The following is a 23,853-nucleotide window of genomic DNA, read 5'->3' as shown; positions in this document are numbered from 1 at the left end:
GATGCTGGCATTGTCGGGATTAACAGGCTGTGAGACCGAAACAATCAACCGAGATCATATGCTAAAGCTAATGATATGGCACATCTAACTCAACACACTCCTCAAGGGGCCAGAGCAAGGCCTCAATAGACAATAGGTGCAGTAGGCCATTCAGCCCTTCGAGCCAGCACCACCATTTAATGTGATCATGGCTGATCATTCTGCATCAGTACCCCGTTCCTGCCTTCTCCCCATACCCCTGACTCCGCTATCCTTAAGCGCTCTATCTACCTCTCTCTTGAATGCATTCAGAGAATTGGCCTCCACTGCCTTCTGAGGCAGAGAATTCCACAGATTTACAACTCTCTGACTGAAAAAGTTTTTCCTCATCTCTGTTCTAAATGGCCTACCCCTTATTCTTAAACTGTGGCCCCTGGTTCTGGACTCCCCCAACATTGCGAACATGTTTCCTGCCTCTAATGTGTCCAACCCCTTAATAATCTTATATGTTTCAATAAGATCCCCTCTCATTCTTCTAAATTCCAGTGTATACAAACCTAGTCACTCCAGTCTTTCAACATACGACAGTCCCGCCATTCCGGGAATTAACCTAGTAAACCTACGCTGCACACCCTCAATAGCAAGAATATCCTTCCTCAAATTTGGAGACCAAAATTGCACACAGTACTCCAGGTGCGGTCTCACTAGGGCCCTGTACAACTGCAGAAGGACCTCTTTGCTCCTATACTCAACTCCTCTTGTTATGAAGGCCAACATTCCATTGGCTTTCTTCACTGCCTGCTGTACCTGCAAGCTTCCTTTCAGTGACTGATGCACTAGGACACCCAGATCTCATTCTACGTCCCCTTTTCCTAACTTGACACCATTCAGATAATAATCTGCCTTACTATTCTTACCACCAAAGTGGATAACCTCACACTTATCCACATTAAACTGCATCTGCCGTGCATCCGCCCACTCACACAACCTGTCCAAGTCACCCTGCAACCTCGTAGCATCTTCCTCACAGTTCACACTTCCATCCAGCTTTGTACCCTCTGCAAATTTGCTAATGGTACTTTTAATCCCTTCATCCAAGTCATTAATGTATATTGTAAATAGCTGTGGTCCCAGCACTGAGCCTTGCGGTACCCCACTGGTCACTGCCTGCCATTCTGAAAGGGACCCATTTATCCCCACTCTTTGCTTTCTGTCTGCCAACCAACTTTCTATCCATGTCCGTACCCTACCCCCAATACCATGTGCTCTAATTTTGCCCACTAATCTCCTATGTGGGACCTTGTCGAAGGCTTTCTGAAAGTCAAGGAACACTACATCCACCGGCACTCCCCTGTCAATTTTCCTAGTTACATCCACAAAAAATTCCAGATTAGTCAAGCATGATTTCCCTTTCGTAAATCCATGCTGACTCAGAACGATCCTGTTACTGCTATCCAAATGCTCCATAATTTCATCTTTTATAATTGACTCCAGCATCTTCCCCACCACTGATGTCAGACTAACTGGTCTATAATTTCCCGTTTTCTCTGTCCCTCCTTTCTTAAAAAGTGGGATAACATTAGCTACCCTTCAATCCACAGGAACTGATCCTGAATGTATGGAACATTGGAAAATGATCACCAATGCGTCCACGATTTCTAGAGCCATCTCCTTAAGTACCCTGGGATGCAGACCATCAGGCCCTGGGGATTTATCAGCCTTGAGTCCCATCAGTCTACCCAACACCATTTCCTGCCTAATGGGAATTTCCTTCAGTTCCTCCGTCACCCTAGGATCTTTGGCCACTAGAACATCTGGGAGATTGTCTGTATCTTCCTTAGTGAAGACAGATCCAAAGTACCGGTTCAACTCGTCTGCCATTTCCTTATTCCCCTGCTTCTGCCTTCAAGGGACCCACATTTGCCTTGACTATTTTTTTCCTCTTCACATACCTGAAAAAGCTTTTACTATCCTCCTTTATATTATTGGCTAGCTTACCCTCGTACCTCATCTTTTCTCCCCGTATGGCCTTTTTAGTTATCTTCTGTTGCTCTTTAAAAGTCCCAATCCTCTGGCTTCCCACTCTTCTTTGCTATGTTATACTTCTCTTTTATTTTTATGCTGTTCTTGACTTCCCTTGTCAGCCACGGGTGCCTCTTACTCCCCTTAGAATCTTTCCTCCTCTTTGGGATAAATTGATCCTGCAACTTCTGCATTATTCCCAGGAATACCTGCCATTGCTGATCCACCGTCTTCCCTGCTAGGGCCTCCTTCCAGTCAAATCTGGCCAGCTCATGCCTCTGTAATCCCCTTTGCTATACTGTAATACTGACACTTCCGATTTTCCCTTCTCCCTCTCAATTTGTATGATCACTGCCTCCTAATGGCTCTTTTACCTTGAGTTCCCTTATCAGATCAGGTTCATTACACAATACTAAATCCAGAATTGTCTTATCCCTGGTAGGCTCCAGTACAAGCTCGGGAACTAAGAGGTGAGCAGGGGCGTGCTCATATTAAACCCCCTGAACATTATGATGGAGGCCGAAGTGATGTGTATGATGTATGACATAGGCAAAATGAAATCGCCTTTCTTCTGGCTAAACAAAATCTTTCTTCCACTCTACCACCAAGAGACATTCATGTGTATGAAGGTGATCCTTTGCGGTATCAACTTTTTATCAAGGCATTTGAAAAAGTAGAAAGAAAGACTGATGATGACAGTTATGATTTCCTGGAACAATATATAAAAGGACAAGCGAGAATCTTAGTTGGCAGCTGGCATTGCTTACCTTTGGACCAGGGTTATCAGGAGGCAAGGAAGCTGCTTATAGAGCAATTTGGCAATGAGCAGAAGATTGCCACTGCTTATATTACCAAGACATTGGCCTGGCCAACCTTCAAGCCAGATGACGTAAAAGCATTACAAGAGTTCTCACTATTTCTTAAAGGTTGTTACAATGCAATGGAGCAGCTTAATTATATGGATGAAATGAATGTCCCCTCTAATATGAAGACCATCCTTCTAAAACTGCCATAAGCTCAGGGAAAGGTGGAGAGATCAGGCATATGAGATTCAGGGAAGCAAAAAACGTCCACCTGGATTTCACGACCTGGTAAACTTCATAGAGGTACAAGTGAATATACTATCAGATCGACTGTATGAGGATATTGAGGAGGCTAAAACAGCAGCAGCTGTTAAAGGCCCTACCTTCACTAAGCCAAGAGAAAGGCTGAAAACGGCTAGAATCAGTTTTGCTACGAATACAGAACCTGTCGAAGCACAGGCGCAAGAAAATCTGACAACAAAAGGAAAGAAAGCTATCGCCAAGCAGCAGGACCCTAGTCTGTTCTGCAATAGAAAGGGTCACCAGTTGAAGTGTTGGCAGATCAAAAGGTTATAATATAAAGAAAGGATGGATTTCTTCAAAGGATAAGAGGATCTGTTTTGGATGTTTAAAGATGGGTCACATGAGCAGAAGCTGCAAGAGTCGTTTGACTTGTGTTGTATGCAACGAGAGCATCCTGAGATACTTCATATTGAACAGAAGGACAAAGAAAGGAAACCAGTATATACAGAACAGAAGGAGAAGCAGGAAAAGGCAAGTGCGAGCGATGCTGCCGTTTCATCTCAAATGTGGACATATCGGGGCCGGTGAAGAAGCCAGCATCTTCACCATCGTACCAGTGCAAGTAAAGAGCCACAATGGGAGTACAGTGTTGCAAACATACGCATTTTTGGATAATGGAAGTTCGTCTACCTTCTGCACCGAAAACCTGGTAAGGAGGCTGAAGATTTCAGGACCAAAGAAGAGGATTCTCCCGCGCACCATAAATCAAGAGAAGTCTGTAACCAGTCGTATTGTTTCAGGTTTGGAAATATCTGGTCTGGACAACAATGATTTTGTTCAACTATCCGATGTGTTTACCAATAAGACCATTCCTGTTTCACAATCAAACATTCCCAGACAAGAAGACCTGAGGCAATGGCCTTACTTGAAGGATGGAACCTTGGGAGCTGGTCAACACCCAAGGATATGGACCATATGTCCTCAAAACCTTGTTGGGATGGTTATTATGGTTCTCTAAGAGAAGACCACGACAGCAGGGATGGAAGTGGCTCTCCCGCGGCTATCAATCGAATATCCATTGCAAATCTGGAGGAACTTCTGGTCAAACAATACAATCATGACTTCAATGAAGGATCCAGCAAGGCAAAGGAAGAAATGTCCAGAGAAGAGGTAAAGTTCATGGATATTATGAATTGTTCGGCAAGGATGACAGATAAACATTATTGTTTAGACTTACCTTTCAAGCAGGAGAATACCAGCATGCCGAACAACTGTTGCATAGCAGAGCAGCGTATCCAGAGCTTGAAATGCAAGTTTAATAAGAATGAGAAATTTAATGATGAATATACATCTTTCTTCACAGAAATGATTGATAATGATTAAGCAGAAAGGGTACCAATGGACCAGCTGAATCGAAGTGATGGAAAACTCTGGGACATCCCTCATCACGGGGTGTATCACTCGAAGAAAGGAACCATAAGAGTGGTCTTTGACTGTGCAGCAGTCTTTAAGGGTACATCACTCAACTGCCAACTACTGCAGGGTCCAGACCTAACTAACTCACTCATGGGAGTCCTCATCAGATTCAGACAAGAGCTGGATGCTTTGATGGCGGATATTAAAGCAATATTTCATCAGGTCAAGGTATCAGAAAAGCATATTGACTATCTGTGATTTCTGTGGTGTCCCGACGGTGATATGCAGCAAGATCTTGTTGAATACCGGATGAAGGTACAGCTTTTCGGAGCCATGTCATCACCAAGTTGTGCAAACTTTGCATTGAGAAAGATTGCTGAGGATAATGGAGCATACATTTCGCAAGAGGTGACAAACACGGTAAAGAACAACTTCTACGTGGATGATTGTTTAAAATCCATGCCTTCGGAACAGATAGCAATTCAGATGGTAAAAGACCTGACTGACATTTGCCAAATGGGAGGATTTACGCTCTCAAAATGGATCAGTAATTGCCGTACTATATTAACATCCATTCCTCAAGTAAGTAGAGCTAAAGAGATCAAGGAGTTGGACTTGGACCAGGAATGACTGCCAATGGAAAGAGCACTTGGATTGCGTTGGTGCGTTGAAACAGATGTGTTCAAGCTGAAAATTGCTGTACAGGAACGACCGTGCAACAGACGTGGCATACACTGGAATTTAGAAGGATGAGAGGGGATCTTATCGAAACGTATAAGATTATTATGGGGTTGGACACGTTAGAGGCAGGAAACATGTTCCCAATGTTGGGGGAGTCCAGAACAAGGGGCCACAGTTTAAGAATAAGGGGTAGGCCATTTAGAACTGAGATGAGGATTTTTTTTTCAGTCAGAGAGTTGTGAATCTGTGGAATTCTCTGCCTCAGAAGGCAGTGGAGGCCAATTCTCTGAATGCATTCAAGCAAGAGCTAGATAGAGCTCTTAAGGATAGCGGAGTCAGGGGGTATGGGGAGAAGGCAGGAACGGGGTACTGATTGAGAATGACCAGCCATGATCACATTGAATGGCGGTGCTGGCTCGAAGGGCCAAATAGCATCCTCCTGCACCTATTGTCTATTGTCTGTACATAGAAACATAGAAAATAGGTGCAGGAGTAGGCCATTCGGCCCTTCGAGCCTGCACCGCCATTCAATATGATCATGGCTGATCATCCAGCTCAGTAGCCTGTACCTGCCTTCTCTCCATACCCCCTGATCCCTTTAGCAAAAAGGGCCACATCTAAATCGTTCTTAAATATAGCCAATGAACTGGCCTCAACTACCTTCTGTGGCAGAGAATTCCACAGACTCACCACTCTCTGTGTGAAGAAATGTTTTCTCATCTCGGTCCTAAAAGACTTCCCCCTTATCCTTAAGCTGTGACCCCTGGTTCTGGACTCCCCCAACATCGGGAACAATCTTCCTGCATCTAGCCTCTCCAACCCCTTAAGAATTTTATATGTTTCTATAAGATCCCCCCTCAGTCTTCTAAATTCCAGCGAGTACAAGCCCAGTCTATCCAGTCTTTCCTCATATGCAAGTCCCGCCATCCCAGGGATTAATCTGGTGAACCTTCTCTGTACTCCCTCTAAGGCAAGAACGTCTTTCCTCAGGTTAGGAGACCAAAACTGCACACAATACTCCAGGTGCGGTCTCACGAAGGCCCTGTACAACTGCAGCAGAACCTCCCTGCTCCTAAACTCAAATCGTCTTGCTATGAATGCCAACATACCATTCGCTTTCTTCACTGCCTGCTGCACCTGCATGCTTGCTTTCAATGACTGGTGCACCATGACACCCAGGTCACGTTGCATCTCCCCTTTTGCCAATCGGTCACCATTCAGGTAATATGCTTTCCTGTTCTTGCCGCCAAAGTGGATAACCTCACATTTATCCACATTATATTGCATCTGCCATGCATTTGCCCACTCGCCTAATCTATCCAAGTCACTCTGCAGCCTCCTAGCATCCTCCTCGCAGCTAACACTGCCACCCAGCTTCGTGTCATCCACAAACTTAGAGATGTTGCATTCAATTCCCTCGTCCAAATCATTAATATACATTGTAAATAACGGGTCCCAGCACTGAGCCTTGCGGTACCCCACTAGTCACTGCCTGCCATTCCGAAAAGGACCCGTTTATTCCTACTCTTTGCTTCCTGTCCGCCAGCCAATTTTCTATTCACCTCAAAACTGAACCCTCAATACCGTGTGCTTTAAGTTTGTACACCAATCTCCTATGTGGGACCTTGTCGAAGGCCTTCTGAAAGTCCAGATATAACACATCGACTGGTTCTCCCTTATCCACTCTACTAGTTACATTCTCAAAAAATTCTATAAGATTCGTCAGACATGATTTGCCTTTGGTAAATCCATGCTGACTTTGTCCGATGATTTCACCACTTTCCAAATGTGATGCTATCACATCTTTAATAACTGACTCTAGCATTTTCCCCACTACCGATGTTAGGCTAACTGGTCTATAATTCCCCGTTTTCTCTCTCCCTCCCCTTTTAAAAAGTGGGGTTACATTAGCTACCCTCCAGTCCTCAGGAACTACTCCAGAATCTAAAGAGTTTTGAAAAATTATCACTAATGCATCCACTATTTCTGAGGCTACCTCCTTAAGCACTCTGGGATGCAGCCTATCTGGCCCTGGGGATTTATCTGCCTTTAATCCATTTAATTTACCTAACACCACTTCCCGACTAACCTGGATTTCCCTCAGTTCCTCCATCTCATTAGACCACCGGTCCCCCACTATTTCCGGCAGACGGTTTATGTCTTCCTTAGTGAAGACAGAACCAAAGTATTTGTTCAATTGGTCTGCCATCTCCTTGTTCCCTATGATCAATTCACCTGTTTCCGACTGCAAGGGACCTACATTTGCCTTAACTAATCTTTTTCTCTTGACATATCTATAAAAGCTTTTGCAGTCTGTTTTTATGTTCCTTGCCAGTTTTCCCTCATAGTCTATTTTCCCTTTCCTAATTAAGCCATTTGTCCTCCTCTGCTGGACTCTGAATTTCTCCCAGTCCTCTGGTATGCTACTTTTTCTGGCTAATCTGTATGCTTCATCTTTTGTTTTAATACTATCTTTGATTTCCCTTGTTAGCCACGGATGCACTACCTTTCCTGGTTTGTTCTTTTGCCAAACTGGGATGAACACTTGTTGTAGTTCATCCATGCGACCTTTAAATGCCTTCCATTGCATGTCCACCGTCAACCCTTTCAGCATCAATCGCCAGTCTATCTTGGACAATTCACGCCTCATACCCTCAAAGTTACCTTTCTTTAAGTTCAGAACACTTGTTCCTGAATCGACTTTGTCACTCTCCATCCTAATGAAGAACTCTACCATATTATGATCACTCTTGCCCAAGGGGCCTCGCACAACAAGACTGCTAACTAACCCTTCCTCATTACTCAATACCCAGTCTAGAATGGCCTGTTCTCTCGTTGGTTCCTCGACATGTTGGTTTAGAAAACCATCTCTCAAACATTCCAAGAAATCCTCTTCCTCAGCACCCCTGCCAGTTTGGTTCACCCAATCTATATGTAGATTGAAGTCACCCATTATAACTGCTGCACCTTTAGTGCATGCATTTCTAATTTCCTGCTTGATGCCATCCCCAACCTCACTACTGCTGTTAGGTGGCCTGTACACAACTCCCACTAGCGTTTTCTGCCCCTTAGTGTTTCGTAGCTCTACCCATATCGATTCCACTTCCTCCAAGCTAATGTCCTTCCTTTCCACTGCTTTAATCTCCTCTCTAACCAGTAACGCTATCCCACCTCTTTTTCCTTTCTGTCTATCCCGCCTGAATATAGAATATCCCTGGATGTTGAGCTCCCAGCCTTGGTCACCCTGGAGCCATGTCTCCGTAATCCCAACTATATCATAATCATTAATAACTATCTCCACATTTAATTCATCCACCTTATTACGTATAGTCCTTGCATTGAGACACAAAGCCTTCAGGCTTGTTTTTACAACTCTCTTACCCCTTATACAATTATGTTGAAAAGTGGCCCTTTTTGATTTTTGCCCTGGATTTGTCTGCCTACCACTTTTACTTTTCACCTTGCTACCTGTTGCTTCTACCCTCATTTTACACCCCTCTGTCTCTCTGCTCCTGCTCCCATCCCCCTGCCACATTAGTTTAAATCCTCCCCGACAGCACTAGCATTGGACAGCACAGCCCTAGGACATTGGTTCCATTCCAGCTCAGGTGCAGACCGTCCTGTTTGTACTGGTCCCACCTCTCCCAGAACTGGTTCCAATGTCCTAAAAATTTGAATCCCTCCCCCTTGCACCATTTTTCAAGCCACGTATTCATCTGAAATATCCTCCTATTCCTACTCTGACTAGCACGTGGCACTGGTAGTAATCCAGAGATTATTATCTTTGAGGTCCTACTTTTTAGTTTATCTCCTAGCTCTCTAAATTCACCTTGTAGGACCTCATCCCGTTTTTTACCTAAATCGTTGGTGCCAACGTGCACCATGACAACTGGCTGCTCACCCTCCCCCTTCAGAATGTCCTGCAGCCGCTCAGAGATATCCCTGACCCTTGCACCAGGGAGGCAACATACCATCCTGGAGTCTCGTTTGCGGCCGCAGAAACGCCTATCTATTCCCCTTACAATTGAATCCCCTATCACTATAGCCCTTCCACTCTTTTTCCTCCCCTCTTTTGCCGCAGAGCCACCCACAGTGCCATGAACTTGGCTGCTGCTGCCGCCTTCCCCTGATGAGCCATCTCCCCCAACAGTACGCGGCTCTATCAACGATCCTTTAACATTCTTGGCACCATTTACTTTGCCTGCTAAGCTGATTATGCAGGAACTCTGCAAGGAGAAACTTGGTTGGGATGACGACATGCCCCAAACTTTTTCTCAGCGATGGACAGGATGGCTTACAGATCTCAACAAGATTGCGGAGTTTAAAGTGGACCGGTGCATGAAGCCCACAAGCTTTGGTCAAATCAGAAATGCAGTGACACCACTTCTCAGACGCAAGCGGAAGTGGCTATGGTACTTTCATATCGAAGACAAGAAAATGATAGCAAGGAAGTGTATATTGCATTTATAATGGGAAAGGCCAGAGTGGCACCATTAAAACAGATGACAATTCCCAGGATGGAGCTTATAGACAATAGACAATAGGTGCAGGAGTAGGCCATTCGGCCCTTCGAGCCAGCACCACCATTCAATGTGATCATGGCCGATCATTCTCAATCAGTACCCCGTTCCTGCTTTCTCCCCATACCCCCTGACTCCGCTATCCTTAAGAGCTCTATCTAGCTCTCTCTTGAATGTATTCAGAGAATTGGCCTCCACTGCCCTCTGAGGCAGAGAATTCCACAGATTCACAACTCTCTGTTTTTAGTCCTATCTGTCAGAGTTGATATAATGCTGCAGAAAGAATTACAACTTCAACTGGACAAATCCGTCTTCTGGACCGATAGCACAACGGTGCTTAAGTACACCAGTAACAAAACTAAACGCATTTAAACGTTTGTAGCAAACAGAATCTCCTTTGTAAGGGATGTTACTGAAGTGTCACAATGGAGATAAGTTAGCACAAAGGAAAATCCTGCAGGTGAAGTATCTGACAGCATACTGTGAGGTGAAGTATCTGACAGAGGACTGACAGCAGACCGCTTCTTAAGTTGGAAGAGAAGAAGACTGAAGAAGATTCTGTCCAATGGGCAGAATATTGGAGACTATACTTGACGCTCGGTTTTATGCGTACAGTTCGGCTCCAGACTAAGAGCAACATCTTGGAAAGACCGATTACGAAAATATGTCTGTTACTGGAAGCTGATACCTGAGTACAGCAAGGACTGGTGATCTTGAAGATCGAAGAATCACTATAGTAGATTAGATGCCAATATATAGTGCATGTTTTTTGGTTATGTATGAAGTTTTTATGGCTCCTTTTAATTTTAGTAATTGTTGTGCTATACACTTACAATAATTAGGGGCTGGTGTGTAGGAGCTAATTTGCATTTATTAGTTATTTTACTATATGATATTACTTTGTATCCTGTTGTACTATTTTTGGACACTAAGAGGTTAATAATATGCTTATGTATATGCATTGGGCAGAGCCAAATGAGGCAGAGGAGCTGCCAGCTCCGACGTAATGCTTCAGTACGTGCCGAGAGCCTGCCGATATAAGATTGGCAAGAAGGATTTTTAACTTTAAAAGCCTACTGAAATAATAAGATTTTAGTGGCCAAAGAAAATACAAGAAGTGCCTACTGGATATAAGGTCTGGTAGTTTTGTATAAGTCATGAAGGAACCATGGTAGGATATTAGATTTTTACCAAGTTAATCAATAACAAGTTAATGACAAGCGAAATGCCAATATGTTTTATTGCAACTTCAAATAAACGACTAACTAACTGAATCATCGTGGAGTATAAGAAAATAACTGCAGATGCTGGTACAAATTGATTTATTCACAAAATGCTGGAGTAACTCAGCGGGTCAGGCAGCATCTCGGGAGAGAAGGAATGGGTGACGTTTCGGGTCGAGACCCTTCTTCAGACCCGAAACGTCACCCATTCCTTCTCTCCCGAGATGCTGCCTGACCTGCTGAGTTACTCCAGCATTTTGTGAATCATCGTGGAGATCTCTTTGTTGTTGGTTATTTGCGTCAAGAACATATCGTTCGTCAACGGCAGCTCTGGGGCTTGATAAGAAAGACGAGAAGCTGGCCGTAATATCAGACTTTGTTAAAAAATGGAATAGGTGGAGAGAGGGTAGGTACACAAACCAGGCATCAACATTTAAAGGCATGGATACTGTTCTAAAAAGAACATGAGAGGAGAGAGATGGAAGGTACAAAAGCCAAACCTTAAAATTTGATTTAAAGTCTGAAGAAGGCTCGCAAGCAGAAATGTGATGCTGCCTGACTCACTGAGTTACCCCAGCACTTTGTTTTCTTCTCTAAACCTACATCTGCAGTTCCTAGTTTCCATACTATAATTTTAAGTTCTGTATGCTGTTTTGCAAATGGTGCGGGATTTGGACTTGCATAAATTGTTGAAGGTGGCGGAGTAGGTTGAGAAAGTGGTTAAGAAGACATGCGGGTATAAAAGCAGTTATAGTTATGCTGTGCCTTTATACGATACCAGAATATAACTCTGTTCAGTCTTTGTTCAGTTGAGATTTCCAGATGATACTGGAATTCCAGATGATTTCCAGGTCTTGAAGACATTGGCAAGTAGTTGGGTGGATTGCGAGGGGAGAAGAGAAGCTCGGGTAGGAGAGGTTGCAGTGGGGATTTAGGGGAGGTGTTGAAGTCATTGGAGGGGGAAGAGTTCAGGAGGCAGGTCAGTGATTTTGTGTCGGAATGTTCTATTGGGGAAACTAGTAATCAATGATGGGGGTGGTGGGGAGCTGAACAGGGAGTAATAGAGGGTAAGCTGGGTAAGTATATTAGGTCTCGAGGATCCACCTGTCGTAGTCAGAACCCTGCACCAGACTCTATTGCCTGGACACAGAGTGCTGGAGTAACTCAGTGGGTCAGGCAGCATCTATGGAGAACATGGATAGGTGATGTTGCACGTTGGGATGTTGAGCACTTGTTGTGTTACTCCAATACTTTGTGTCTTTTTTTGTAAACCAGCATCTGAATTCCTATTTTCTCCATGGTGTGGATCTGGAAAATTATTTGAGTACACAGGTTGAATAAACCAGGTTCTGTTAGCCAGTGCTGTCCACAGGCCATGCCAGAGTGGTAACCTTGTGTGCATTTCATGCTTTCAGACACCACTCCACCAGCCTGGACTTCCTTCACTGAAGACTCAGAAGGAATATTGTAATCTTTATGGAACTTACTATAACAGAGATATTTCTTTCCAAACGATTCCCCATTGAAATGGAATCATGCAGATCACAAAACGTGATGCTACACAATCTAGGCAAAAGGATCACAGAAAAGCAGGAGGTGAGGTGGATCATAAGATCCACTTGGGCCACATAAGAAGGCTGAACCAGCTAAGACTGTTTCAAGTCAAATTTATTTATTTGTCACATACACATACTCGATGTGCAGTGAAATGAAAGTGGCAATGCCTGCGGGTTGTGCACAAAAATAATTACAGTTACAAGTTACAGTTACAGTTTCTGCAAGAAATATAAATCACTGAACTCTGAGAAATGCCAGAAAAAAACTTCACAACCTCACCCATACGTCAAGATGAGCTCCAAAACAATTATTGCCATTTTGTACAGATGCTCACACGGAAAGGCACATGTGTATCTGGTTGCATCTGCCATGAAGGCATGGGCCATTCTACATCTTTAGCCACTTTGCAGCCAGGTAGAAATCTGGTCTTTGCCACAAGAGCTGTTTGAGACGCTCTATCTCTGTAGGTCAATTTTCTTTACAGATGCTTTCTATAGCTGAACAGAATATTCTCCCCTATGAGCAGAAAATTCATAAATCATAAGAGCAGAATTAGGCCATTCGGCCCATCAAATCTATTTTGCCATGGCTGATCTATCCCTCTCAAACCCATTATCCTGCCTTCTCCGCCAGCCTTTGACACCCTTACAATCAAGAACCTATCAATCTCTTTTGACTTGGCCTCCTTTAGCCCTGAGGCTAAACCAATTCCTCCACATCTCCTTTCTAAACATAAGTCCTCTGCCAGATATGACCTTTTCCATACTCCTGTAGGAGCAAAGGTATAGCATCAGTGAACTTCTCATCTGTAGCAACACAAAATAATTTTCCCCCACCACCACTTGCCTCCATTCACACAGTCAACACAGCACAGGAACTGAACCTTCAGCACACGATCCAAACATGCTGCCAATTTTTCTGCCTGTACATGATCGATAACCCTCAATTCTCTGCATATTTATGTGTCTATATAAAAGTTTTCTTAAACACAGCCATTGTAACTGCTTCCACTACCAACCCCGGCAGCCCGTTCTAGACACACACTATTCTGTGTTTAAGTTTAAAACTTGCTGCGCACATCTCCTTTAATCCTTCTCCCCTCTCACATTGAAGCTGTGCCCTCTATTATTTGTTATTTCCATTCTGGGAAATGAATTTTGACTATCCTGTCAATACCTCTCATAATTTTATAAACTCGGGTCTCCCCTCAACCACTGAACTCCAGAAAAAAACCAATCTGTTTGTCCAATCTCTCCTTCTAGCTAATATCTTCTTATCCAGGCACCATCCTGGTAAACCTCTTCTGCACCCCCAAAAGCCTCCAGATCCTTCCTCTAACTGGCAACCAAAATTCCACAGAGTACTCCAAACTAAAGCCTAACTAAAGTTTTATGTAAGCTGCAACATTACTTTCTGACTCTTTGTATACTGTGGATATCTCGATTGTACTCATGTATTGTCTTTCCACTGATTGGTTAGTACACAACAAAAACGTTTCACTGTACCTTGCTCGGTACAAGCGACAATAAATGAAATTCAAACTCATATTCAGACTGAAGACGGGTCCTGACCCGAAATGTCACCTCTCCAAGCTCTCTCGTGATGCCGCCTGACCTGCTGCGTTACTCCAATCCATTCTCTTTTTTTCCTCTTTGTTTTGTACCGACAGCCAAACTATTAGGGGTTTCAATTTATGTAAGAAAAGCTTTGATTATAGATTACACAATTGACGTCATTTGGTGCATGACGTTGGGGAAACGTCAGGTGTTTTAACATAAATCCTGACTAGAAGTGCCCGAGTCAATTTAGCAGCTGTCACTGTTTCACCCAGAAATGATTGCTAATGTGATTTACTCCAGGTCTGATTGATTTTTGGATTGCAATTCATTGAGAAAGATTGTTCTATGTAACCTTGTTTCTAGGTAATCACATTTCTCTAATATCTTTACACAGAAAAAACATAATGTTCACGGCAGATTTCTAGACATGACAAATGATCTGTACTTCCCTTCATAAAATGAGATTAATTTAACTTTTTATATCAACAGTATATTTTATTGTCACTATTCCAAAAGATCAAACATAGATAAAGCATCACTCTTGTTGGTTTAATGGGTCATATAATGGTATCGTTGGTCTCTAGTTTGAAATGTAATAATCTGTATCATGAACTTGGTGAGTGAAGATGAACTAGATTTTCCATGCCTGTGTTTTGTTGTCTATCTACAGCCCACAAAAGAATATGTGACATCATTAGGAAGCTATGGAATATTCTGTTCCTTAGGAGTTTAAACCATGTGCCACAGTGCAAGTCAACTCTCAAGGGATAGACACAAAGTGCTGGAGTAAATCAGCGAGTCAGGCAGCTTCTCTGGAGAATAAGGATGGGTGACGTTTTGGGTTGGGACCCAGTCTGAAGAAGGGTCCCTACTGAAATGTCACTCATCCTTTTTCTCCAGAGATGCTGCAGAGTTACTCCAGGACTTTGTGTTTATCTTCAATGTAAACCAGCATCTGCAGTTCCTTTCTACATACAAGGGAAGTTTGCAGTCATTTTAATGTTTTGCATTAGACTTTAGAGATACGGCGTGGAAACAGGCCCTTCGGCCCACCGAGTCCACGCCGACCAGTGATCACACCATACATTAGCACTATCCTACACATTAGGGACAATTTACAGACGCCAATTAACCTACAAACCTGAACATCTTTGGAATGCGGGAGGAAACTGGAACACGCAGAGAAAACCTACATGGTCACAGGGAGAACGTACAAACTCCATACAGACAGCACCCGTAGTCAGGATCGAACCCGGATCTCTGGCACTGTAAGGCGGTAACTCTACTGCTGCGCCACCATGTGCCCAAAGACATCACAAATGATTAAATATTACATATTGGAGTTGCAGAGATGTCATATTACAATACATTTTTTGAACAAATATTTAACTTGAATATGTGTTTAATTTTCCAGGAGATGACTCTTCTAACCACCTAGGATTTCCAACTCAAGATCCTGTGAGGTCTATGAATGATTCTTCTCATCTAGATGACTCTGGGTGTGATGTATCCAATGGACAAGGATCAGATACTCAGGACCTGTTGACAAATTGCAGTCTAAAGAGCGTTGATTGTTCTTCCCTAACTAGTGAACAGACGTTGCCTTTGGTTACTGCCATGTCAATGTCTGCTGCATCAAACACCTCCAGAAATGATGAATTAGAAGTGAATAAAAAAATGCTTACTTTTCACACTCAATTTTTACAGAGCTTGATACGCATTAGAAAGATTGCAACTAACAGAACTCCAACAGCAGAAACATTGGCTTTAGGTAGTGACTACTCAATAGTGACAGATTCAGTCTCTCATTTTGCTGAGAGTTTGCTAGTTTTCTTTGCAAAGTCCAAATCTCTACCCCCAGCCTCATTGCTGATGGAAACAACGGAGTCTCTTGTCTGCTTAATGCAAGAGGGTAAATTACCAATGCCTGTCCTAACAGAGTGTACCAAGCAGGTGGAGGAGCTTGTGAAGAAGTTGGTGAAAGTCATTATGGATAATACAGAAGTAAATCGGGTAAGCACATTTTGAATATCATAGTGTTCCTTTGAAAAGCATCATCTTTAATCAAACACATGACTTCCCTTTGACTGTTGAGCATTGACTGATGGTATGAGACATTGTTTGATCCAAGTTAACACTGCATTTGTAGAAGCATTTATCTCAATTTGCTTGTTGTTATTGCAAGCAGTCTATCAAATGAAGTATAATATTGACTCCAAAAATGCTTTAATTGGTTTTAACATTGTGACATCTTAATATATATTCCTTTATTCGTCCCACACCGGGGAAAGATTAGGCTACTAATCAATTTCAAGATGGAAATTGAACACAGAAATCAGTAAAGAAAGGCCTGAAATGTATATTGTTGGACCAGACTTTCATAAAATTCTTTTTGATGGTGATTTCTCTTTTTCGTTTTCGTTGGCATCTTGAGGGTGGCGCAGCTGGTGGAGCTGTTGCCTCACATAGAAACATAGAAAATAGGTGCAGGAGTAGGCCATTCGGCCCTTCGAGCCTGCACCGCCATTCAATATGATCATGGCTGATCATCCAGCTCAGTGACCTGTACCTGCCTTCTCTCCATACCCCCTGATCCCTTTAGCCATAAGGACCAGACACCCGGGTTCAATCCCGACCTTGGGTTTCATCTGCGTGGAGTTTGTATGTTCTCCCTGTGACCGCATGGGTTTCTTCTGGATGCTTCGGTTTCTTCCCATATCCCAAAGACTTTTCCAGGAGATGACTCTTTCAACATTTAAATATTTATTTGGTGTCACCATAACCTGCCTCTTTCAATCTTTCTTGTTGGTTGAACTGGAGATTAGGTTCTGGAAGCATGAACATTTTGTCCCGTTTATAACGAAGCATTGTACTGGACATTCCCCTAACAGATTTCATTCATGTTGACTTTAAAAGCTTCAGAGGTTCATTTTTGATGATTTTTTTTTGTTCTGTATGCTAGCTTCACTTTGTAGGCATTACTTAAAGGAGGACTTGTGTCTCCACCCTCCCTATACTAAACGCTGTAATTTTGTGAAATATTAGTAAAAGATACTGCACCAAAGCAAGCATGTATGATGTACTGGCATGTCAGTCTTTATACTTAACACAAACCTTTTCCCTTTCCAAATGTTTTATCTCAACCTAGCCTATCCCATTCTTTCTCTTATTCATGTTTATTTTTGAAACAATCTTAGCTATTGCCACTTCCTGTAGCAGTAAGACCCACATCTAATCACTCTCTAGGTAAAGACTTTCTTCTTGCATCCCTAATATCTTTGTGGCCCCTCGCTTTAGGTTCTCCCTTGGGTAAAAACATTCCCTGCACACCTACTCTGAGAACCAATTCATAAATTTAAATAACTTTTATTCATTTTTTAAAGATTAAACTTTCCCAATTTTTTCCATATTTCATGTAGTTTAGTTTAGAGATATAGCTTGGAAACAAGCCCTTCGGTTCACCGAGTTTGCCCCCACCAGTGATCCTCATACACTAGTTCTATCCTACACACTGGGGATAATTTATAACTTTTACCCAAAGCCAATGAACCTACAAACCTGTACTGAAAACCCACGTGGTCACAGGGAGAACACACAAACTTCGTACAGACAGCACTCGTAGGCAGGATCGAACCCGGATCTCTGGCACTGTTCTACCGCTGCGCCACCGTGCTGCCCCACGTGGAAAATATGATGGAGATGTGCGGGGCAAAAATTTACACCAGGTGGTGTGGGCCTGGAACGTACTGCCAGGGGTGGTTATGGAGGCAGATACGATAGTTGCGTTTAACGGGCATTTAGATAGGTAGATGAAAGTGCAGGGTATATGGATCGTGTACCGGCAGATTAGATCACTTTAACTTTACACCATGTTTGGCACAAACATTGTTGTGCTCTACTGTTCTATGTTCAAAAACCTATCCTTTAATCCCCCCCACTAAAATACAACCTTTCATCTTTACTTGGATGGTAACCCTGGACATTCCCTGGAGTTTTAATGTATTTATCAGTCCCTTCAGCACTATTTGTAAGTAATTTATCTATCTGCTTGTAAATGATTAATGGAGTTTTATAAGAAGTTCCCCTTTTGTTCCAAGAATTATGGAATAACATCGTGGAATAACATATGTGGCTCATTGAAAATTTACAATTTCAGTATAACACATGTGAAACAATTTGCAGGCCTCAATTTTGAATGGCAAGACTGATTGGGATAGTCAGCATGGCTTTGTGAATGGGAAATCATGCCTCACAAATTTGATTTTTTTTTTCCTGAAGAGGTGATCAAAAGGGTTGAAAACCGCAAGGCCCCAGACGTTGTCTTCGTGGACAAGGTTTCTGACAAGGTCCTGTATGGTAGGCTGGTCAGAATATCAGATCACGTGGGATTTGGGTGAGCTAGCCAATTGGATACAAGATTTGTTTGGAGGATGGGGAACCCACCCGGAGGACCCAAAGGCTCAGCCGACCACGGCCTGTCGAGCGAAGCCGCTAGGCCCGGACCCAGCTCGTCCCCCAAAGACCGGAGCACTGATGAGGAGGGAGCCGCTGGAGACATCGAGCATGAGGAGCAAGGGCCGGTAAGAGGGTTAACCAGAGCAATGCCCCTAACGCCTTCAGGGTTGGCTGCAGGAGGTGCCCCCAGGACACAAAGATGGCCAGGCAAGGAGAGGGATGTCAGTTAGTGGGCCGACAGAGGAATGCCTAACTGGAGCCTGAGGTTTACCTGGATCAGGAGCCGCTCCAGTACATCGAGTGTGCTGGCGGACCAGACTTTGGACTTTTGAAATGGCTACAAGTGTAAATATGCAAAAAGAATTTCACTGTGCAGTTGAACATGTGACAACTAAAGCGCCATTGAACCATTGAGGTCAGAGGGTCATAGTGGAGGATTGTTTATCATATTAGTGGCTTGTGACCAATGGTATGCTGCAGGGATTGGTGCTTGGTCCACTGTTGTTTCTATATTAAAGATTTGGAAGTGAATGTAGTTGGCATGGCTTTTATTGGTCAAGGCATTGAGTACAAGAGTTGGGACTTTATGTACTGCGAACAATTAGAATAAATGTAATTGGGCAAAATCAGCATGGACATGGTGGTCAAAGGGACCTGTTTCAATGCTAGAAGGTTGTATAACACCTAGACTAGTGTTTGTTTGCCTCATGAGATCATCTTTTTCTTTTGTTTGGGCAAGTTATTTTATTTCCCATTGACATCTCACCATACAAATGTACAATCAGGCACCTTCAAAAACTGCTTTAGTAGATTTATGTGTCTCGTTCTTTTGGAATTCTGCCCTCATTGTGCCAAAAAGTTATCCACTTTTTGGAGTTATGCTGTTATTGCTTTGATCTTTGTTGGCTGTGTCTGTTGAAGCAAATATGCAATTCTTTTTCCTTTAACTACAAAGATTTGTAATTAACCCTAATTAAGCTTGAGAACCGCAGCTTCTTCTCAACAACCATCAAGCTCTTGAACACCAGACAACACTAACCACAATCCCACCTCAGCAACTATGATCACTATGGACTTTGTTTTGCATACTTTGGTTCTGCACTATTGTGGTCTCGATACCTGGTATTTATTGTATTATTAATTAATACAAATGATTAACTTCAGATGGCGGCAGATGGAAGGAAAAAAAATACAATGCCAGTGTGCAGGCTTGGGAGCACACTATGAGCAACAATTATAACCGACCCATCCACAATATACGCATACATGATAAAGGGAATAACATGAATAACGTTTAGTGCATGGTAAAGTTCGACTAAAGATAGTCCGAGAACGGTGTGGAGCAGCGGTGGAGGCCATCAACAAATACTCTGACTTGAAGGGTACAAGATGGCGCCTGAAACGTGACGATTCTTGTGTACTGAGGTGTGCTTTATTATCTTCCACTCTTGTAAGTATGAGTGTGTCTAATGTATAGTGGGATTGTCATTGAACTGTACGCAAAACAAGAATTTTACTTTACTTGGGTACAGGTGACAAAAAGTACCATGGAACCATTATTGTATATTTATTTGTGTATTATTCGTTAATGTGCCTATAATGATGCAGCAAGTAAGAATTTCAATGTTTAGTTGTCAGTACATATGTCAGTTAAACACTCTTCGATTCTTGACACTTGCCAATTTACAAGATGAACTTCTGATATATAGGTAGTTCTGACCTGATGTTGTTTTGCTTACATTGTATTGTGTATCTCTGACAAAGTGGAGATGGCCATTTCAAGAATACTTCAATTCTAGTGGGAATGCAGCCTTAGTTATTAACTTCATTTTTTATGTAGTATTTTCCAAAACGTCATTATTTTCTTTGAACATTTAATAAAGGAACTGTTGTTGAGAAAGTTTTCTGGACTGAAAAGCAAGTAAATTTGCAAATGCAACCACAAAATCATTTGCTGGTCCATTTGAATTATGATATGAGACTTCACAACATGGTAATTTAACAAGTATAAAATGTAGAATTTTGTTTTCCTTGTACAATTGTTATAATCAATGATGCAATACTATCAAGTTGATTCACTCTTTATAAATTAATAAAGCGTTTCCAGAAAGCACCAAAAGTATGTACGGCCAAATTCAAGAAGCTTCTTGTCTGTTGTTATCAGACTGTTGAACAGTCCTCCCATAAGCTAGGGTATAATCCTGATCTTCCAACCTACCTCATTGCAAACCTTGCACTTTTTTATCCGCATTTTTTCTATAACTGTAATAATGCTATAAAACCATATTCTGCACTCTGCTACTTTGTCTTTACTCTCCCTTATGTACTTGTGTATGGCTTGATTGTATTTATATACAGTGTGAATAACGAGATAGGACATAAACAAAGCTTTTCTATCGCTATTCTCCATATTTTTGTTATGGTTGGAAGTTTATACTGTAGTACACTACATCCGCCACCCACCTTCATCAATTTCATTTAAATTTTGCTGCACAATTCTTAACCAAAAACAAATTATGTTCACCAATCACTACTGTGCACATTGACCTACATTGACTTCTGTTTAAGCAATAGCCCATTTTTTCTTGCTTTTGAATCCTTCCATTGACTTTTTCCCTTTTGTCTTCCCTATAATTTCCTGCACGCCTAAGCAAAACATTCAGGAATCCTCTTCCACCCCTATCCCCATCTACCACTAAAAGTACATTAACCAGTTCCACAGTTCGCAACGCTGTATCCATCTTGGGATCACACCATCCCAAGCCAACAATTGGCCTACCAGGGAACCTCTTTGCCTGAGATAATCTGTTGCAAGCCCAGATTTCTCCTGGTCCTTTCTCGCTTCCTGTTTCCCCCTGCCCCCCACCTACCCCACAATCAGTCTGAAGAAATGTTCTAACCCAAGCCATCACATATCCATTTTCTTCAGAGATGCTCCCTGAACCACTGAGTTATTCCAGCCTTTTGTGTCTGTGTCAGGAATCTGTGTTTCTTCAGCTCCAAGAAAATTCATCTTGTGTTATATGTTCAACATTTTATTAATGTACCCAGGGACACTCTATCATGTGCTTCCGGTCATTCTATGGTTGGCAAGCCTGACATAGTTTCTGATTGATCTGCTGGTGAACAGATTATAATGAGGGAAATGGAAATGGCAAAAGTAAACAAATACTCTGTCTTCACGGGAGAAGACCAAAAGGCTTGCAAAAACATTGGAGAAGCAGTATAAATGAGGGAAACTATAAAGAAGTTAATGAGCCTGAAAATGGATAAATCCCAAGGACCCAAAGATCATGGCATTCATCTAGAATTCTGACAAAAAGTTCCTATGGTGTTAATGGTTGTTCTGGTTATCACCTGCAGATTCGGAAATGGCTCCTATCGTGATCCCACTATTTAAGAAAGCAGGGAGTAAAAACACAGGGAAAGACTGACCTGTAAAGGCAAAACAAAACCCTGCAGATGTTGGAAATGTGAAGCAGCGCCAAAAAGTGCTGGAAACACTCAACATGTTGGCAGCATCTGTGGAAAGTGGAACAGTTAAATGTTATGGTCTGGTACTTTTCATCAGAACTGAGAGCAGCACTGGAGTACAGCGGTAGCGTTGCAGCCATACAGCACCAGAAATCCGGGTTCGTTCCTGACAATGAGTGCTGTCTGCGTGGAGTTTGTATATTTATCCTGTGACCACGTGTATGTCCTCCGGGTGCTCCGGTTTCCTCCCACATCCCAAAGACATGTAGGTTTGTAGGTTAATTGACTTCTGTAAATTGTCCCTCGTGTGTAGGATAGAACTAGTGTACAGGTGATCGCTGGTCGGCATGAACTTGGTGGGCCGAAGAGCCTGTTTCCATGCTGTATCTCTAAACTGACCTGACAGATGTTGGTAGTTGGAGAAATGCTTAAGGCACTTAATGTCAAGAAAATAATAATAATATGAGGTTTGATCATAACATGCCTTCTGCGACAGCCTTTTATTGAGTAGTTGAGCCTGAACCTCCTGCGGTTTGTACATTTGTGGCTCCAGCAGTTGCTTCGAGACCGGTAGGGTGGTACATGTCTGTCTGGACATTAGTCTGTGTGGTGGAGAGCCAAGAGCCATGTCACGTGGCACATTTCTGAGATCCAAGAACACTGTGGGATCTCTCCATAAGTTGTTTTGTGCTGCGGACTGCCCATTCAGCTAGCCCATTCGATTGGGGATATTCCGTTCTGCTAGTGATATGATTAAATTCCCACTGTTCTGCAAAGTTTTTAAAACGCGAGCTTGTGAACTGCCCAGCATTGTCAGACAGGAGAGTGTGTGGTGCTCCATGGACCGAGAAATGTCTCCTTAGCTTCATAATCACTGCCGCTGACGTGGTAGTGCGAAGCAGGTCTATCTCAAACCAGCCGGAATATGAGTCAACTAGTACTAGATATTGTTAATTGTGCCAATCAAAATGTCGGTTGCCACCAAAGACCTAGGAAATTCTGGAACTGGATGCAGCAGAAGTGGTTCTTTCTGCTGGTGTGGCCTCCCAAATCATGATTGTGCAATCTGATGTACCGAGTAGTACCTAAACAAAGTCCACAGTAGATCATTGCTGAGGTAGAGTTGTGGTTAGGGTTGTGTAGTGTGGTTCAATAGCCTGATGGCAGGTGGGAAGAAGCTGTTCTTGAACCTGGAGGTCATGGTTAACAGACTCCTACAGCTCCCCCCCCCCGATGGTAAACTAGTCAATGTGCATTTATGAAAGGAAAATCATGTTTGACCAAACGGTAGTTCTTTGGGGATGCATACATTATGGTGAATGAGGTGGAACCAATGGATGTGAAGCTTTGGATATGGTTTAACACAGTGGGATTGGACACAGTAGGGTAACGTGGAATTGAATACAATATGCCAGTGTGGGTTGAGAGTAAATAAAAAAACACATGTTAAAATAAATGGGTCATAGAGTCATACTGCGTGGAAACAGGCCCTTCGGCCCAATTTCCCCACACTGACCAACATGTCCCATCTACACTAGTCTGACCGATTGGGCCTAGAATGGGAAGCAATTACTTTTCTAATGAAGTTGGGGCTGGGGATAGTTTGTGAGTTGGTGCGCTCTGTGCATATTTTACAGAAGGCTTGTGTGTGCTCTCAATGCATAGACTAGACATTCTCAGTACCACCCCAAGTGCTCCCTCAACAATAAATGGCCTTGTTGAGCCTGCATTGAGAATATTGTATATAGTGTGGCATTGGTCATGACGCCGGATCAGCAGTGACTACACTGGCACTTATAGTAAGGTGAACTCATATGATTCACTTTATTTCCAATCTCGAACAATAGTGACAAGGTCCAGGTCCATGCAGGGGCATAGTCCTTCATTGTCATTGCGGAAGCACAATTAAAAGGGGTCTTCC

At 42.8% G+C, this 23,853-nt stretch overlaps 1 protein-coding gene across 1 annotated transcript in view; it reads left to right on the top strand.

Moving 5' to 3' along the window:
• The window catches only part of mei4 (meiosis-specific, MEI4 homolog (S. cerevisiae)), a 112,246-nt gene that overhangs the window by 13,239 nt on the left and 75,154 nt on the right, over positions 1-23,853 (top strand). The window contains exon 3 of the mRNA XM_078405970.1: positions 15,418-16,016. Within this exon, the coding sequence (XP_078262096.1) occupies positions 15,418-16,016 (599 nt within the window). The remainder of the gene's footprint in view (positions 1-15,417; positions 16,017-23,853) is intronic.

The sequence above is a fragment of the Rhinoraja longicauda genome, chromosome 9 (assembly GCF_053455715.1).
Source record: "Rhinoraja longicauda isolate Sanriku21f chromosome 9, sRhiLon1.1, whole genome shotgun sequence".
Taxonomy (NCBI): Eukaryota; Metazoa; Chordata; class Chondrichthyes; order Rajiformes; family Arhynchobatidae; genus Rhinoraja; species Rhinoraja longicauda.
Note: the sequence above shows the minus strand (reverse complement) of the source record. Positions and strands in the feature narration are given on the sequence as shown.